Source organism: Triturus cristatus, chromosome 7 (genome assembly GCF_964204655.1).
Source record: "Triturus cristatus chromosome 7, aTriCri1.1, whole genome shotgun sequence".
Lineage (NCBI taxonomy): Eukaryota > Metazoa > Chordata > Amphibia > Caudata > Salamandridae > Triturus > Triturus cristatus.
The window spans coordinates 1,801,224,366-1,801,244,890 of NC_140590.1; the positions used below are offsets into that span (position 1 = coordinate 1,801,224,366).

At 41.4% G+C, this 20,525-nt stretch overlaps 2 protein-coding genes across 7 annotated transcripts in view; one reads left to right on the forward strand and one right to left on the reverse strand.

Annotated features, from left to right (window-relative positions):
* Window positions 1–6,485, reverse strand: part of LOC146813209 (uncharacterized) — a 67,449-nt gene extending 60,964 nt beyond the window's left edge. The window contains exon 1 of one of the 4 annotated variants that reach the window (XM_085620087.1): window positions 6,290–6,485. In XM_085620087.1, the coding sequence (XP_085476213.1) occupies window positions 6,290–6,313 (24 nt within the window). In that variant the 5' untranslated portion in view covers window positions 6,314–6,485. Of the gene's footprint in view, window positions 1–4,040; window positions 4,230–6,289 lie in introns of those variants that run through there. The other 3 variants (XM_085620085.1, XM_085620086.1, XM_085620084.1) reach the window with 3 other exon arrangements.
* A 40-nt stretch (window positions 6,486–6,525) lies between these two features.
* Window positions 6,526–20,525, forward strand: part of LOC146813210 (transcription factor AP-2-beta-like) — a 51,498-nt gene continuing 37,498 nt past the window's right edge. Inside the window, exon 1 of one of the 3 annotated variants that reach the window (XM_085620089.1) lies at window positions 6,526–6,682. The gene's annotated coding sequence lies outside the window, so the exon portion shown is untranslated. Of the gene's footprint in view, window positions 6,983–20,525 lie in introns of all 3 variants that reach the window. The other 2 variants (XM_085620088.1, XM_085620090.1) reach the window with 2 other exon arrangements.

A 20,525-nucleotide genomic window follows, 5' to 3' on the forward strand; every position in this document is an offset into this window, starting at 1 on the left:
GTTCCACTTCTAATCTACCTAAAAAACATTTTAATATTGTTTTTTTTATAAGGTCGCCAGGTCGGTCCCCTCCTCTACGCATGTGCTGAACTGCGCGAGGATAATTCCTCGCCCTGGAGGCACAAGCGAGGAGAGTCACATTAGCCTGATGGGAGTGGCTGCACCAAGCAACAGTGAATGGGCTTCAAATGGTGCGCTTCTGACGTGGCCCAGGGAGCGGTCAGCAAAGCCTCATTCACATTAAGGAAGGGGAGGGGCAAGCCGACAGCAACACAGTGCAGTGGGTGGCAACGATTGTAGCGCTGCCTTTGGCTTCGCACTTTTTCATTGGATAATGTAAGCTTGGGGCGTGGGTTATGATTGAGTTCAGCTCCTCAGCTCTTCTTCCTAATTTTGGAATTATCAGCACGTGTACGTGTGTTGGCTTTATGGCGCGCGGCGCAACGGACACCATCAAGCTGAGAGTCCAGTCCCGACTCCCGACCTAAAGAGACATGACTACAGGCACCAGTTGGAAAAAGAAGGGCCGCGCATGCAAGCCTCCTACTTTGAGAGCAGAATCCTAGAAGCTTCCAATTCCCCCAAGGAAAACTTCGCCATTATAAAAAAACTACTTAAAGCTCCAACCACAAGCACGGCTCGAGACATCTCTGGCAAACGATGTAACAAACTGGCGGAGTTTTTTAGTACCAAAGTCCAACGCATTTTGGAATCCCTTCCACCCATTGTGGAAGAGGAGAAAATCCCTCACCCTCAGACGGACACCCTCGGGGATTCTCCCGAACACACCATCAACATCTTCCCTCCGGTGTCCCAGGAAATCTTCATCTCTCCGCCATGGAATCCGGATCATCACATACGCCGATGACACACAATTGGTGGTTGGGCTCAACCAAACAGAACCAACCACACATGCCCTCTACTCCTGGTTAAATGACATCGCAGCCTGGATGGACGCCTCCCAGCTTAAGCTTTATGGAAGGAAAACCGAGATCATGATCCTGGGCAATACTCTCAGTTTTAACCCCAGCCAGATGTGGCCCCCTAGTATGGGCCCACCCCCAGTACCAAAGGAAAAAATTAAGAGCCTCGGCATATGGCTGGACCAGAGTCTGAGCCTCATGGCCCAAGCCAGGAAAACAGCTGCTCTGTGCTTTGGCCTTCTTAGAATGGTCCAAAAGGTACTACCCCTCCTTCCCTTTGAATCCAGGAAAGTGTTGGTGCAATCACTAATACTCTTGAGACTCGACTACGGGAATGCTCTATATCTGGGTGCCCCCGTTGCCACCATCACAAAGCTCCAAACAGTACAAAATAGTGCAGCAAGACTTTTGATGGGAATCCCCAACCGACTCTCAGCCAAACCAGCCCTCCGCTCCCTACACTGGCTGCCGGTTCAGAAGCGAGTCAGATTCAAAGCCTTGTGCATAGTGCACAGGGCAAGACTTGGGCTTGGCCCTCCTGTAATTTGCACCATGATTAAGCCTTATAAAACCAACAGGAACCTTCGCTCCAACGACCTGTATCTGACCGAGATTCCTAGAATCAAAAAATCTAGGAGTGGCGGGAGGCTTTTCTCCTATAATGCCTCCAAACTGTGGAACTCCCTGCCTCTACATCTCCGCAAAACCCCTGATCTTATGACTTTCCGAGGGCAGCTCAAGACCTTTCTGTTTCCCTAAGCCTCCGCATCTCCTTCCCCCCGTGTCAGTTTCCAGCGCTGGGATGCTTCGGGGTAGCCATGCGCTCTATAAATGTTTTTCTATTTCTATTCTATTCTATGCAGCCTCGGTAAACGAGCGCACAGCATGAGGGAATTTAAAGAAACGCTGGTAAGAGATAAACATTGGAGTATCAAGTGAAACGTTTTGTTTTAAGGGTCTTTGACAGATGCCAATTAATCATTTATGCATGCTGCTCGTACAGTTTTAAATAAACATAAAAATACTTAACTGCTGGTGTCGTTCTGTAGCAGAAGCTGAGCCCTTGTTTGTTGCGTCACAGGCCCAACAGAGTATAGTTGGCAGCCCAGGTATTTTCTCTTTAAGCTGCAATTATTGTACATTTCTGGATAATAATTTATTTCCGTGCAGTCTAACAGCTTCGTGGTGTTCACTCAGGAGAGTTTGTTGTTTTGCAAACTCAACCCAAAGGTATTGGTGGGTATTACATGTGCGCCCATTACACAAGCTCAGAGTTTTGTAAGCACCACGATGCTAAGCGATTTGCCCAGAATCACAGTATCTATTAGAGCCGGCACTGAGACTCAAACAGCACTTAGTGTCTTCTTCTTGAGCCTCTGTTTCACATTGTGTCGTGTGCTAAATGTATACATATTTATGTACAGACTATAGCTCCATACAGTGAAAATATGTATACATGTAGCACACAAAACGAACTGGAGGTTCGTGAAAAGAATCAAGAAAGCAGTGAGCGCTGTTTGAATATCAGCCTCGCTCTCTGTTCATTAAGATAATTGAAAGTCTAACAGACAAAATGCGCTTGAGCTGGCAACGTCTTTATTTCATATTTTTCATTACAATTTAGAAGGAATATAGATATCACTGGAATTCAATTGCAATCTCTCGAAGCTCGAACAATGTTTCTTCAGTGCCTGGACTGTGTGTATGTGACAGGACTGCCCCATCTTCTGCACTGGATAAAAGAGCTCTGCATATGGCACACGGACATCATAAATATTGAAGGCTGCAGAGTCTTGGGAAGCTAAGAGATTTCATTGTATGAATGCTTGGGAAGGTGCTTGGCATCTGTCGAAACCGGTGAACCCTTGATTGTCGCAACCAAAAACTCTGTAAATTGCTGGTTTTATTGTTGGGAAGTCATAAATTGTGAGCTGGATGTGTTCGTCCCCGGTGATTGCCGCCTGCTGGAGTGTGTAGAGTGAAAATAAGGAAAGGAAAGGCAAAAGCTGGTCTGAGGCGACATTCACATTTGGAGCAATTAAGTTGCTTTTTGTGAGCTTTTAATTGCTAATTGGTGATCGGACAGTCAAAGTGTTTATTTACAGCTGCGAAGTCTTCAGATTGCTTACGTGTGACAGTTCTAGAGTTTCGGTGTACTTATGTCCACTTGTACAAATGGCTAACTACAGAAACTATTGAATGTTTTTAATGCAGTAAGATATGGGGCAATTCTGATATGTTTAAATATTTTAACACCACACATTCACAATTACTATACAATTTTTCTTCCATTCTCAAATTTCCTGTACTTCAATGTACCATTTGCCACTGTTTTCTTCAAACTTTGCTCTGGGGAAGAACCCCCCAAACACGCTTTCTGTTGGTAGGGCTTCTACGCTTCGCACACTTGCGACATAACACTTATATCCAGCTTTTACGCCTCACCACTTTCAAATGTCACCAGCCGCCACTGCCTACACCTAAAAAAGATAGCATCAGGGGTGTAAGACAAGGGGATAATGGGTCTTTAGTTTGCAAAATGCATCTTTGCACACTGACAATGATATGAAGAAAACACAAATGACTGTAGAGAAGATAAATATAAACCAACTAAGTGCAAGTATTTTGTTCACTTTCCACAAAGGTCAGACTACCAGTCGAATAGCAAACGGTGTAAAAGGCTCTGACGAGATTCAATAAATCTTGGAACCACAATTTCCCCTGCAGAGTGTAATTGTAGTGAAAATTCAATCTGGCAACAAAAGTAAGCTTAATGTAAGTGAGACATTCATTAAACACGGTGAAATCTAGAAATCAAATCACAATTAACATCGGTACCCTTTTAGGGAATCGTGCAATAAGTTTTATGCGAAATGGTTTTAAATGAACAGAGGACAGACCATCCGACTGATGTTTGCACTGAGCGAAAGTGCATCACTGCTATGTGTTGTCACGATATCGTAAAACGGCCACAGAGTAAAATCGTGCAGAATTAAACCCAACACACACAGCCCACATGATGCCACAGCACGCTGTAATTATGAATTGTATTTATATAGCGCTTGCTACCCCTGACGAGGAGTTGAAGCGCTCTAATTGATACTATACTTGGCATACCTTCCATGAATCCTGCTCAGACATTTCCTCCCAGTGTGTTGCTTCGCTCTCGCAGTTAACTTGTACCAAGTAAGCAGTAGGTGGTAAAAGTGGCCCTTAGCAGGGTTATTAGAGAGGAGACAAAGGAGAAAGATGAAGCTGCCAAAGATGTTGCATCCTCTGTGCATTTGACAGTCGCGGATGGATTGCGCATGTGCGCGGATGAGATACTGATGACTTACAAGAGTCGCAATCTGCGCATATACTGATCAGCTACGCGGGGCGTGATCACCCGCTGCCAACCGTGGCCACGCAGACCCATGACACTTGTGTACCAGCGGATTCACTCATCTACTAGGTGTGTTCAGAAAGCACTGCCAGCAGCCTCGGATGCACTGCCAGGTGAGCAGCTGAGATGTCATCCCCTGGACACGCTCAGAATGCGGCATCCCTCGTGGTAAAGAGCTCGGTGGAGTTTAATGCAATCACTTCCTCCCAGGAGGCAGCGCACGCTGTGATTGGCCCAGACAACGCGCGCGTCCATTGGCCAGTGCTGCCGCTGCACAGACAAAGACACCCTCGTCCCCCAAGTCGGTAGTTTCGGTTTCGCCCAATCCTGGGAGCTCCGAATTGTTTTATTTACTAGCTGCTGTTAATTAAAACGTTACGCATTTGGAAGAACAGATAAAGAAAGTCAGGTGCGTTATTAATGGAACTTTAAAGGAAAGTAAACGCAGACGGTTGCATGGAGAAAGAAATTGAAATGAAAGAGTACAATTTGTGTTGAAGTATACATGTCAGTCCTACAGATTCATGAGGTAGAATACCGGTTTCATAGCTAGTTTCCTGATTCCTAGATGCAAAAACCCGAGTCCTCGGCAGGCTTCAACCGACAGGGACTGGTGTTCTGTGCTTTGGAACATGCACTGGCAGTAACCTGCTCCTGCAGGCCAACCCAGGTCAAACAGGATTACTTTAGAGGTCATCCCAGAGTCATTGGATGATCATCCAACTACTCTAGAAGTCATTTTCGCATCAGCAGACATCATCAAGCTCTTAAAGTCATCCGCAGAGTTTAGAAACCCGAGCCCTAAGTGATTAACCCTGACGCTTTCAGGAAGACTTGAAAATGATTATCTGATGACTACACAAGGTGTGACTGTTCCTGATGATTTGAGGATGACTTGAAACTGAGTCCCCGATTACTTCACAAGATACATGCTACTGGTGGTTTTAGGATTGTTTGAAAATGACTGTCGGATCACTTGACTAGCATCACCGTTTCCTAATTAAAAAGACTTGTTCATGATAATTTGAGGATGATTTGTTGATTGCTTCAGGAACATGTCTAACATTTTAGTTTATTTATTTATATTTAGAGACGTCCAACTCTTTGGAAGATTTCGGAATCTTCTTTTTACTGCATAATGAGCGCCATTTACACATTACTGCATTTTCAACTCTGGAATTAAAGGTACAGTGCACCCATTAGCGGAGGCTTTGATGCCAGAAGGACTGGGTGCTATATAGATAATAAAACCCAAATTCAGTTTATTGGCAAACAGTTTATTTTTATATATGCTAGCTCAAATTGTATGGCCACCTGAATACAAAGCTATCATTATTCCTTGGAGAGCGCTGCAGCTTTTTGGCAATGCTCTCCCTGGTGCTTGCCATTAAAGTCATTTTGTAAAGCATTTGCACAACTGGTTTATGGACTTAATACAAAGGTGCATATTGTGAGTTGATTTTTGCAGTATTCCTTCTTTACACAGCTGACACTGGCAATGTTTTGTGTTGAATACATTGATCTTTTACGTTTAGCGATCTGAAATGACTAGGGCATGTGGGGGAGGCATGGTGTCCAGCGAAGTAATCCAGGCCCAAAATCAAGGTGAGTCATTTCTTTTCAACTGGTCTGTCATAAACTGAGTGAGACATTCATTAAAAACGGTGAAATCTAGGAATCAAATCACAATTAACCTCTGTACCCTTTTAGGGAATCTTGCAATAAGTTTTATGCGAAATGATTTTAAATTAACAGAGGAGAGACCATCCGACTGATGTTTGCACTGAGCGAAAGTGCATCACTGCTATGTGTTGTCACGATATCGTAAAACGGCCACAGAGTAAAATCGTGCAGAATTAAACCCAACACACACAGCCCACATGATGCCACAGCACGCTGTAATTATGAATTGTATTTATATAGCGCTTGCTACCCCTGACGAGGAGTTGAAGCGCTCTAATTGACACTTTACTTGGCATACCTTCCGTGAATCCTGCTCAGACATTTCCTCCCAGTGTGTTGCTTCGCTCTCGCAGTTAACTTGTACCAAGTAAGCAGGAGGTGGTAAAAGTGGCCCTTAGCAGGGTTATCGGAGAGGAGACAAAGGAGAAAGATGAAGCTCCAAAGATGTTGCATCCTCTGTGCATTTGACAGTCGCGGATGGATTGCGCATGTGCGCGGATGAGATACTGATGACTTACAAGAGTCGCAATCTGCGCATGTGCGCAGCTGAAATACTGATCAGCTACGCGGGGCGTGATCACCCGCTGCCAACCGTGGCCACGCAGACCCATGGCACTTGCGTACCAGCGGATTCACTCATCTACTAGGAGTGTTCAGAAAGCACTGCCAGCAGCCTCGGATCCACTGCCAGGTGAGCAGCTGAGATGTCATCCCCTGGACACGCTCAGAATGCGGCATCCCTCGTGGTAAAGAGATCGGTGGAGTTTAATGCAATCACTTCCTCCCAGGAGGCAGCGCACGCTGTGATTGGCCCAGACAACGCGCGCGTCCATTGGCCAGTGCTGCTGCTGCACAGACTCACGCACACGCACCCGCCTCCCAAGTCGATAGTTTCGGTTTCGCCCAATCCTGGGAGCTCCGAACTGTTTTATTTACTAGCTGCTGTTAATTATAACGTTACGCATTTGGAAGAACAGATAAAGAAAGTCAGGTGCGTTATTAATGGAACTTTAAAGGAAAGTAAACTCAGACGGTTGCATGGAGAAAGAAATTGAAAAGAAAGAGTACAATTTGTGTTGAAGTATACATGTCAGCCCTACAGATTCATGAGGTAGAATACCGATTTCATAGCTAGTTTCCTGATTTCTGGATGCAAAACACGAGTCCTCGGCAGGCTTCAACCGACAGGTTGTTCTGTGCTTTGGAACATGCACTGGCAGTAACCTGCTCCTGCAGGCCAACCCAGGTCCAACAGGATTACTTTAGAGGTCCTCCCAGAGTCATTGGATGATCATCCAACTACTCTAGAAGTCATTTTCGCATCAGCAGATATCATCAAGCTCTTAAAGTCATCAGCAGAGTTTAGAAACCTGAGCCCTAAGTGATTAACCCTGACGCTTTCAGGAAGACTTGAAAATGATTATCTGATGACTACACAAGGTGTGACTGTTCCTGATGATTTGAGGATGACTTGCAACTGAGTCCCCGATTACTTCACAAGATACATGCTACTGGTGGTTTTAGTATTGTTTGAAAATGACTGTCGGATCACTTGACTAGCATCACCGTTTCCTAATTAAAAAGACTTGTTCATGATAATTTGAGGATGATTTGTTGATTGCTTCAGGAACATGTCTAACATTTTAGTTTATTTATGTCCAACTGTTTGGAAGATTTCAGAATCTTCTTTTTACTGCATAATGAGCGCCATTTACACATTACTGCATTTTCAACTCTGGAATTAAAGGTACAGTGCACCTGATACAGATCAGGGTGATAAAAATATGTCCACTACCACGGATAGAGTAATTTCACAGTTACACGCACATGTATTCATCATACACTAGGGCCCATCTCACTAACATATACTCCAATACTCTACCAGCAGCAAACCTGTGGGAAGAAAAACTCCTAAACACCCTGCATCTATATCTAGGCGATAGGACCAGTTTTAGTGGCTGTCTAACATAATATAAACAATCTATAAACAATAATCAATAATAGTTCAATAAACAACAAGGAAAGAAACAACCAACACCATGTTTAAAAGTTATATTGCTTTATCTAAAATTTAGTCAGAATAAAATCAGAATAAATCATTTCTCATAATTACCTATTCTAACTAATGTCAGAACGGGTCAGGACCAGTCTCTTGAAAAGTCTTTTCAGGATAAAGTCCTCAGCATCGGTCATCTGCAACGCAAGTTCACGCAGCAAGGTGATGAAAGAAAGAAATGGAAATCGAAGTGGGGAGAACCCTCCCTAAGCTAACATTTTTATAATGTAAAATACAATGGAAACCCACATGAATTAATTGTATCACTGAGCGAAACGGAAAGGAAGGGATGTGTTTTTGCAACATCCTAAAATCTCCGCTCAAGAAATGTCATAATACATTATCCTCGGAAAAGAAATCAAACTTTGCAACTGTTTAAGTTCACTTCCTTCGACAAACCAGCCTTTAGCACAGAGTTCTTTCAGAAGCTCATTGTTTCCCAAGGACGAACATTTCCCTTGGAGATCCTCCAAACTTGCTGATGTCCTTCCGGAAATTTCCATATAAGGACTACCGTCAGTTTACTTGTTAACTGAGCACCAGCAGGGGTCTCCCTTGATACACCAAAATTTTCTACGCCTGAACCACAGCTCAGCCAGGCTTCAAAATATCCTCGATTATTTTCATAAAGGCCTCCATAGGCCTTAATGGACCATCTTTAATTAAAAAGACAAAATAAAGATTACTACATCATAATGATTAGACAGTGTTAACCCCACTAATACCCTTATGTGTATGCATTTATCTAGCTTTGCGACATACAAAGCATTAATTCAGACAGCGTTTTGTGCTCAAAATAAATAGCACACAGCAACGTTTAAACATGGAAAATTGCACGTTATTGTGAATACAAATAAAGCACGAGTAGCTAACCCTTGTGTAACCTTCTCTTGTGTTAGATCAAACAGATTGGTTAATATGACTCACTTATACAAGACAAATAATTAATTATTAATTAGTAATTATTAATATGACACATAGACATGCCAGAGCTTCAAAAAGGCCCAGAATTTTCTAACAGAAAACTCTGCTCCAGCAATCCCCCCTTTGGTGATTTTATCACCAAATAAACCCAAAAAAAAAAAATTAGTGAAAATTCAGTCCCATTTTTAGGAGAAATCAGAAATGTCTTTTCCCCTTACACAACATTAAACACCAGTCACTCTTTCATCATCTCTCTTAGTCTCTAAATAAACACTCTCCCTTAATTCTTCTAATTCAATTTCTTCTGGTTCTCGTTCTCTTTTCGTGTAAATTTTCTTTTTCAAATTCTTCTTTTTCTTTTCATTTTCCTCTTTCCCTCTTCTGTTTTTACAATACACACACACTAATTTCAGTATCAACAAAGCAACAATTATACAAGACAAAGGAAACAATATCCTACCTATAATAGTACTACCTATTTTTGCAATAATATCCTTAACAGCTATCATCTTATTAGCTATTTTAGTCCATAAGCTCCCAGTTTCAAGTGGTACTAATTCTTCATGTAAATCAGTAATATTTTTAATATAGACCCTCAGGTCTCTGCTTTCATCAGGAATGTAAGTGCAACAATGTTGAACTTTCAAAATTCCACAAACTCCACCCTCCTTGGCCAAAAGAATATCAAGGGCAAGTCGATTTTGCATTGACATGGCACGTACGGCACTTAATTCCGTATTTACCAAAAGAAATCCTCCTGCGGTATTTGTCGATAAACGATCAACCACTGTGGACAATTTCCGAATTCCATAGGCATTTAAAGAAATTCCCACTGCTGGAATCAAAACCCCAAAAATGTCACCCACAATTTCAGACCAAGTCTCTCTTTTAAAACGCTTTAGTATGTTAATATCTTCTACATCTTCTATTCTATCTGTATGAAAAATCTTAGGAAAAACTAAACCCACATAACATGTGCCAAACCAATGGTCAGGCAACCTGTAATAAGCCTTGTTCCCACACACATAATACACTCCCGGAAAAATAGTATCTTCTCCACCTCTGAAACCCCAACCAGTCGCAATGAAGTATGTATCATGGCACTCACTAGTTCCCACAAAATATGTATCATATTGGGATTTCCTTCTGGTAATGCATAGTTTACCTTTCTGCGGTGCATCCAAAGCTAAAGTTGGACTAACCCCATTCCTCAACTCTTTTCCCATTTCAATATCCCAAATTGTCTCACTCACTTCATTTTTTCCCCCTTTCTCCTGCATGTTCACTCTCCTTTCTTCTACCATATCCAGGAAAGCTTTCTCCTCCTCTTTCAAACTGCAAGTTAAATTATTCTTAAAAATGTAATCTAATGTTAGTCCTTTTTCTTCAATAAAAATCTCACCAAAAGTGTTAGCTTCTTTAGCTGGATTCAACTCTTTGTTCATTGGCAAGTGCCCAAAAATACTATCTCTATTAGACATTTTATAATCTACTTTCCCTAACAAATAAAATATACTACTTAAAATACTACAAGAAATACCATATGTAGCTGGTAAATGGTGATAAGTAACACCTTCTGAAACAGATGCAGGTAATTGCATGCAGACATAGCAATCCCTCACTTCCATTGTCTTCACATATTCATATAATAGCTTAGAAAAAACATTACTAGAAAAATTATTAATTGACCTATCCTTGTGTATGTAATAACCACTTCTAATTGGAACTACTTCTTGTGAATTCTTCTCTATATTAGTCATGTTTTCGTCCATCCCAAATTCAACCTTAAAAGTAACTAATAAAACTAAAACACCCCATAGAAGCATTAATACTCCAGTACAACAGCAACACATCTTGCACCACCTTTTAAGGAAGGCACATTTGTTTGGATTATTCTCTATGTTAGCCATTCTGCTTTAACTTCTACTCCACTACAGTAATTATAACTTTTCAAATCTCCAACGTTTGTTCCAAACTCTTCAGCTTTCCTCAAAGATCTTCCTGTTCACTCAGACCAAGTGAATCCTTTTTTTTTTTTACTCAGTTTGGATACTCATCATTTTTCACTCCAATTTCTTCAACATCAAATTGTATCGAATCTTCAACACTTGATTCTTCAGTATCTGATTCTTCTCTGATGTCGGTCAAGAGTACTTTCAAAATTTCACCAGTTTCTTCCTCAACCACTTTTCTCAAGACCACTTCCGGATTATTTCGAGTCACTGTTTCTTCTTTCCCTTCTTCAGACAGTGTCACATAAGACCATTCCGGTGATCTGTACTTTTGGTTGGGTCTTTTAACTCTTTTTATTTCCACTGGTTCTTTTGATTTCCTTGATTCTCCTTGTTCTGCCTTTGAAGTTTGACTGGATACTTCATTCACTTGTTCAGCTTCCGATGTATTTGCTCTTATTATCCTGTATCTCAGTCTTTTCACTCTGTTGTTAGGCCAACGATCTCCTTTCACAACCTTTTTCGGCCTCACTTCTTTGTCACTCTTTTCTCCAATCGAAGTTCTTTTCCTCAGAACTCGACCCTCTGTCTGTTCATTCTCATCATCTGATTCTGTTTCAATTGCCTCTTGCTTTCGTTTCTTAGCAGTTCTCTTTTCTTGCACAGATTCTTTCACCACTGTTTGAGACTTCTCTAATTCTGTCCCTCCTCGGGTCTCCGACACGCAATCTTCTTGCTGTCTATTTATCCCTTTACCTAGCTCCTCATCAATGTTCCCTACACCTCCTCGGGGGTCTTCCGCAATCTGTCCCTCTCTATCTTCTTCTGACCCTGTTTCTTCAAGAATAATCTCAAGTGGTTCTTCAATCTCTTCCTCCTCTCCTGATTCAGGAGTTGTTTTTATGTGCTTTCTCTTTTCTTTTCTTTTTCCTCCACTGCTACTCGAAACTTCAGGCTCTTTCACAGAATCAGAATCTGATCTTCCTTCTGATACTCGCAGTGAATCTCTTGAAGCTCTCTCTGCTTCTTTTCTCACTGATTCTGTATCTTCAGGATCTTCACCATCACTGGAATCTGACTCTTCAAAATACTCTTCACCAGTTCCCTCTCTCGGGCTTGGAATTCTCAGAGTATGACTTGCATGTATCCAGTGTCTCACTCCAGCACACTTTACTGCAGTCGTTGTAGTCAGAATAACTTGTCTTGGCCTTCCCCACCTTGGAACCAAGCAATTTCTTCTTCTGTGCACCTTAATCCTCACCCAATCTCCTGGACTTAGATCATGGGCTTGCTTCTTCTCAAGTGTGGTAGCTTCTTCTCCAACCTGGTGAAACACAGAATGAACTGCGTCAGCCAGGCCTTTACAGTAATCCAAAATCATGTCATCAGTTATTGCCATCAATTTATTCACAGGCACAAATGCATGGCGCATTGCACGTCCCATAATGATTTCATGTGGACTCAAACCTGTAGTTCTGTCTGGAGTAGATCTCATAGTCATCAAGACTAGAGGAAGAACGTCTGGCCATTTCATGCCAGTGGCTAAGCACATCTTCCCAATTCTGTTCTTGATTGTGCCATTAACCTGCTCAACCACACCAGAAGCCTCTGGTCGGTATGCACAATGTAGCTTCTGTTGTATCTTTAATGCTTCACAAATTAAACTAATTAGTTCATTTTGAAAGTGTCTTCCTCTGTCAGATTCAACTGTGACTGGAAACCCAAACCTAGGAATCAACTCCCTCAACAATAATTTTGCCACTGTTAATCCATCATTCCTCCTTGTTGGGTAAGCCTCCACCCACCTTGAAAACAAACAGACTATCACTAGGACATACCTTAGTCTGTTCACCTGGGGCATTTCAATGAAATCAATCTGCATTCTAGTGAAAGGACCTCCTTCCCTGCCAATTGTCCCTAGACTCACCACTGTCTTTTTCCCGGTGTTAAACTGCTGACAAATTAAACACCTCTGACAGATGCTCTCCGCAATTGCCCTAAACTTTGCATTATACCAGGTTTGTTTGAAGGACCTAATCATCGCGTCCCTCCCCAGATGTCCCTGGCCATGATACATCCTTGCCATTGACGACAAAATTGAGTTTGGCATCACTGGTCTGCCATCTCTGTAGACCCAAACATGGTCTGTTTCTCTTGGAGCACATCCTGCCTTAACCCAATCTTGTTTTTCTTCCTCTCCTGCCTCATCTTGTAACTGTTTCATTTCATCCCATGTTTCTAGGACATTAGTAAACATCACAGAAAGAAAAGACATTTCCTCCATCCTGTCCCTGTTAATTGATTGGTTCGTTTTGGCGCAATACTGCGCCACATCGTTAGCATATCTATTGCCAACAGTGATAAAATCTTCTCCTGAAACATGTGCTGCACATTTTACAACTGCTAACTCCTTAGGCAGCTGTATCGCCTCAAGCAACTTTCCAATCAGTTCAGCATTCTTTATCGGAGTTCCACCCGATGTCAAGAAACCTCTTTGTAGCCACAATTGGCCAAAATCATGCACCACTCCAAACCCATACTGACTATCAGTCAACACAGTTGTTCTCAAATCTTTCCCAATCTCACAAGCCCTTGTCAATGCCACCAATTCAGCAACTTGTGCAGATTTCACTCCTTTCAACGGTGATGCTTCCATAACTTCTGAAACCTTACACACCGCATATGCTGCACATAGCACACCATTATCATTTCTTAGGCATGATCCATCCACAAACAGCACATGATCATTCTCAGGCAAAGGAACATCCTTGATGTCTGGTCTTGGTTTCGTACAGTATTCCAGCACATCCAAACAATCATGATCATCTTCCATTCTTATACCCACATTTTCAATGTCGGGCAAAAGAGTTGCTGGATTCACATTTGTACATCTCTCAAGAGTCACATTCGATGCTCCCAGAATCACTTTCTCATACTTAGTCAAGCGACTATTTGACATATGCTGAGTTCTGCTTCTTGTCAAAAGAATTGCCACATTGTGAGGTACGAATACCCTTACAGGATATCCCATTATTATTCCCTCACTTTGCTCCAAGCTTCTGCATGTTGCAGCCACGGATTTTAGACAACCTGGTAAACCCACAGCTACAGGGTCAAGTGTCGATGAGAAGTACGCAATAGGCCTTCTCAATTGCCCATGTTTCTGGATTAACACTGAAAGTGCACATCCATTTCTCTCACTGCAGTACAGTTCAAATTCTTTTTCATAGTCTGGCATACCCAGAGCTGGAGCTTCACATATTTTTGTTTTAAGCTCTTCAAATGCTGCCAATTGTTCTACATCCAGATCTAATGGATCTGTCATATCACATTTTGTCAATTTAATCAATGGCTTTGCTATCAGTGAAAAATTAATTATCCACTGACGACAATATCCCACCATACCCAGGAACATTCTCACCTCTCTCTGGGTTTTTGGAGCTTTCATTTCTCTGATTATTCTGATCCTGTCAGTAGTCACTTTTCTCAGACCTTTCTCAATATTATGTCCAAGATAATGCACCTCTTTTTTGCAAAACTGCAACTTGGCTGGAGATACCTTTAACCCTCCATCTGCCAGATGATTCAGTAAAGCTATGGTGTCCACTTCACAAGCTTCACGTGTCTTTGATGCCACAAGCAGGTCATCAATGTATTGCACTAGCACTGAGTTTTCAGGCATGATCAGATTTTCCAACGATCTTTTCAATAACTGATTGAATATCGAAGGACTCTCCGTATATCCTTGTGGGATACGACACCATGCTAAAATACGCTGGCCAAACCTAAATGCAAAAATTGGCTGGCTGTCATGATGCAATGGAATTGAAAAGAATGCATGACACAAATCAATCACTGTATACCACTCAGCATCATGTGGAATCTGGTACAAAATCACTGATGGATTTGGCACAATGGGACAACATGCCACCACAATCTGATTAACCTTTCTCAGGTCCTGTACGATCCTGAACTTGCCATTTGGCTTTTTCAGTCCCATTATCGGTGAATTACACGGACTACTCAATAGTTCTCTCAGGACTCCTTGCTGAATCATTTTCTCAATTATAGGAGTTATCCCTTCAATTATCTCTGGTGTCATTTTGTACTGAGGAATGTTAGGATATGTAATCCCCTCTTTTACTGCAATTTTCACTGGATCTACATTATTCATCAATCCCACATCCTCTCCTGTAAAATCCCAAACTGCTCTTTTCACTGTGTCTCTCAACACTTGAGGCAAATCCTCCGGATTAAACACTGGAAATGCACCAATTAACTCACTTTCTCTATTTTCTAGAGTCATTCTGTAGAAAACATCATCATCTGGTGTCTCAAAAACTATTCCATCTGGTGTACAGAAAATCGTGCAGTTCATTTTGCACAATAGGTCCCTACCTAACAGGTTCACTGGACTCGTGTCACAGACTATAAATCTGTGCATGTCTGAAAATTTCCCTATCTGTACTCTCACTGGTTCAGTAAGACGTGTTCTGATCTGTGTATTGGCTACACCAACTACTTGGATTGCTTCATCCGAGAGAGGAAGATTTCTTACATCTGTTGACCTGACAGTTGATCTTGTCGCACCTGTGTCTACTAAAAAAGTAACACTCTCCTCATTTATTTTCCCATCTACAAATGGTCCTGCCTGGTCTATTTCTAGAGTTGCACCAAGTATGCACTCTTCTTCCTCTCCTCGGCACCGTCAATAATCACCCTCAGATTCACTCCCTTCACTCTTTAACAGGTACTGTTGTACCTTGTTAGTACGTCTTGGTTTGTTTACCTGCTCATCATTGAAGAATCCCGAATCCTGATTGTACTTTTGTACCCCTCTATTCTGCGGATAGGGTGGTTTTGGCTCTTGACTCTGCTGCTGTCTCACAACTTTCTGCTGTTGTTGCTGCTGATTATTCCCATCATTCTGCACCTGTTGATTTAAAATTTTACCCTCATTATTCACTAATGGTGGATTTGGACATTCCGATCTCCAATGTCCCAGTTGGCCACAGTTGTGACACGGGAACTTCTTTTTGGCTTCCTCAAGACTTCCCCTTCCTTTTCCTGCAAATCTTGGTCTATTCCCTGCATTATTTCCTGGATTATTTGCCTGTTCCACCAACTGTGCTTCCTGTCTTTCTGCAACTTTCACCTGTGCCCACATTGCTTTTTCCTTCAGCTTTCTTTGCTTTGCTTCAATTTCATCACTGAAATATTTTGCATGTCTCAGAATCTCATCTACCTTCTTACTCTGCCAATCCACTGTGTTTTCACGAATTCTCTCACCAATTTCAGGCCTAAGACCATATACAAATCTGTATACAAAATGACTCAAATCTTTGTCACCCAGGTGTTCATCTCCACTGAATTGTTTAAAAGCCAGTATCAGCCTTTCGTAAAAAGCATGAACTGATTCTTTTGCTTCCTGTTGTGTTCGATCTATCTTAACCCAGTCTGTCTCTTTTGGGGGAACTTTACTCTTTAGGTATACCATCACCTGATCATACTTCCTCATTACCTCTGGATCTGGTGCCCCTGTTCTCGGATCTCTTGGATATTCCTCACTAGGCCAACTCACAACTATCTTACACTCAGTCCACAAGTCTGCTGGAACAATTATATCAAACAGACTATTCAGGTCAACCCACAGCACTTTTGACAATTTCACAAACCTGTCTACCTGCCTATACCACTCGACGGGCTTTTCTCTCAATCGAGGAAAATCATTTGTAAATGATAAAATATCCTGTCTGGTCCATGGAACATGTACATATCCTCCTCCAGGTATTTCTCTCATGGGAAACTGCTCCACTGGTTTCTCTTTTTCTCTCACTGGAAATGCTGAGTAAGTTGTTCTATCTTCAGATTCATCTCTCTTTTTATACCACCTATCCTTCCACTTTTCTACATCACCCCATCGACGCAATAATGCCACCATTTCTTTAATCTGTCCTGTTCTACCAGATGTATTCAAATTCTCTATATCTTTTTCTGTGAAATCCATCCTGTACGTTTTCTGCAAAGCTTTTACTTTATCAATGTCAACTCCTTGCTCATTTGCTATCGCTCTCAGTCTATCATGTGTATTTCTGGCTCTCCATGTTATGTTCTTACACATAAACAATAGTTCACCATCATGGTGACTTTTCAAAATTTCTGTCGGGATTGTTCCTGTCACAAGCTCTTCTAATTCTATACGTAATTTAACCACATCAACAATTGATGCATTTTTGTCTTTTTTCTGAAGAACCTTCATCCAGTCGTTTAAGTCCTCAACTGTTATTTCTGTTGTTTTTCCCACTGGAACCCCTTTTCTTTGTGGTTCTAAAATTGGCATTCCTGAACTATTAGAATCACTAACATCCATTAATTCACTACCTGTGTCATGTCTTGTCTGTCTCAGGTCATTTCTTCCTGCTCTTTTATTTGAATCCCCTAAAGGACCAGCTGAATTATTTGCAATATATGGAACTACCAGCCCATTTTCACTTATTCTCTGTCCATCAAACATAGGAATTACTGGACCTATAGTAACAGGCACTGTCACAGCTTCCATGTTCATCGTCAACTCTCTAATCTTTTCAGTCAGTTCTGTTGTCGTTTTTGCTAATTGTCTGGCATTTCTGGCATTTTCTTCTCTAAAAGAACTACTATTTACTGATTCAGGTGTCATTTTTCCCTTCTCAACTGTATCTCTTATTGGAGAAACAACTGGTGTACTTTCTTCTGATTCTGATCTATATGGAGGTGGTCTCTTATACATCATGTCATTTAAAACTTCATCTTCATACTCTCCATATCTTCTCATATCTGGTTCAGAAACCCTTTCTACAGAAGGAGCCGAAGCTTCAACTGTTCTCATAGGGTATAATCCCTCTGACATATTAGCATCTCGCCATCTTTTCATTCGATCATGATGTGTTTCACGATCATGTCTCCTCCCAAACATGTACCTGTAATACCCTCCAGACCTTTGCTTTTCTCGGTCATGCACTTCCTCTTCCCATTCCACTAAAGCCTCGAACTGTGTAGGTCTCGGCTTCGGGTCTAGATGTGCCATCTTTTCCCGTAAGTTTCTCAACACGGCCAGATTAAATGATCCATGTTCTGGAAATGCTAAAACACCATCTTCTTTAGTATACCTAACCCAATTCTGTAACCATACACAGGTATGTAATCCATATTTCGCAACCATGAAGGATGCAGGTGTTTTCGCTGGAGGTAGCAACTCACCCTCTCTTGTCTTAACCTCTTTATCCTTGCTAAACCATTTCTTAACCTTCCCAAAGAACGTCTTTTTCTTTTTCTCCTCTTGATAATACATCTTAGCTAATTCTTATTAATCTCTCTACTTTAAAAGGTTTGCAAACTTCATTTTTTTGTTAACGCACCAGTCCTGGGACGTCTACGTCACTAAGCAGCTCTTCCAATCCCTACGCGACTCACACTAACGCACCAATCCTAGCGCGAAACCCTTCTCTGGGTCACTATCCAATCAGTGCGCGAACCTCTTGACGTCAGCAGCCGCTGCAGTCTCTGTCTCCTGTCTGTGTCACTTGTCTACCCCTCCTTTACAAAATTTCTCAGTAGACTTCGTGTGTCAAAATTTCTACAAAATCTGTTAGTTACCACATTAAAACATTTCCATTGTCTGCTTCGCTAACCACAGAATAGTAAAAAGAGTCTATTTCTCAAGAATCAACAACTTTCATACATCTCCTAACTGTTTCCTCCAGGACTTATCCAAAGAGTCTTACAGTCAATAAATGTATATGCATCCACGCACATTCATACGAAGAAAATATAGTACATACACACAGAATCCTGCTTTTTGAGAACAGCGCACAATTTGTCCTACTACAGAATTATAACATTCATTAACTAAGCAACCTTGCCCAGTTATCAAACAAGCTCAGAGAATACCTATTACTCCTCCCGCAATAAGCTTTAACGGCAATCCTGACGGATCCCTGGGACTTAAGACCAGAGTTTCACAGAAAACCTTCACTACGATACACACTCCTTATAACCCGAAATTTCTAATAGTAACATACAATGTCACTGATTCCGAACCCAGACAATGAACGAACGCGCAACTTCAATTGTCACACGTAATTCCTTACAATCCCGTCTTTCCCGAGAGCAGCATATACACCTTCCTCTGCCCTACTACGGAACTGCTTCCAGCTTCCAAGTTCCAGAAGCACTACATTTAACTCAACATTACGACTCCAACATTTAGTATTAGTACATATACCATAACATAAAAAATAAATCAATAATCAATAAGCAAGTTTACAAGCAATCTTATCTTATCTTATCAGATCAAGACAACCATCTAAAACCATCCTCTGCTACCAGAGAAATTGATACAGATCAGGGTGATAAAAATATGTCCACTACCACGGATAGAGTAATTTCACAGTTACACGCACATGTATTCATCATACACTAGGGCCCATCTCACTAACATATACTCCAATACTCTACCAGCAGCAAACCTGTGGGAAGAAAAACTCCTAAACACCCTGCATCTATATCTAGGGGATAGGACCAGTTTTAGTGGCTGTCTAACATAATATAAACAATCTATAAACAATAATCAATAATAGTTCAATAAACAACAAGGAAAGAAACAACCAACACCATGTTTAAAAGTTATATTGCTTTATCTAAAATTTAGTCAGAATAAAATCAGAATAAATCATTTCTCATAATTACCTATTCTAACTAATGTCAGAACGGGTCAGGACCAGTCTCTTGAAAAGTCTTTTCAGGATAAAGTCCTCAGCATCGGTCATCTGCAACGCAAGTTCACGCAGCAAGGTGATGAAAGAAAGAAATGGAAATCGAAGTGGGGAGAACCCTCCCTAAGCTAACATTTTTATAATGTAAAATACAATGGAAACCCACATGAATTAATTGTATCACTGAGCGAAACGGAAAGGAAGGGATGTGTTTTTGCAACATCCTAAAATCTCCGCTCAAGAAATGTCATAATACATTATCCTCGGAAAAGAAATCAAACTTTGCAACTGTTTAAGTTCACTTCCTTCGACAAACCAGCCTTTAGCACAGAGTTCTTTCAGAAGCTCATTGTTTCCCAAGGACGAACATTTCCCTTGGAGATCCTCCAAACTTGCTGATGTCCTTCCGGAAATTTCCATATAAGGACTACCGTCAGTTTACTTGTTAACTGAGCACCAGCAGGGGTCTCCCTTGATACACCAAAATTTTCTACGCCTGAACCACAGCTCAGCCAGGCTTCAAAATATCCTCGATTATTTTCATAAAGGCCTCCATAGGCCTTAATGGACCATCTTTAATTAAAAAGACAAAATAAAGATTACTACATCATAATGATTAGACAGTGTTAACCCCACTAATACCCTTATGTGTATGCATTTATCTAGCTTTGCGACATACAAAGCATTAATTCAGACAGCGTTTTGTGCTCAAAATAAATAGCACACAGCAACGTTTAAACATGGAAAATTGCACGTTATTGTGAATACAAATAAAGCACGAGTAGCTAACCCTTGTGTAACCTTCTCTTGTGTTAGATCAAACAGATTGGTTAATATGACTCACTTATACAA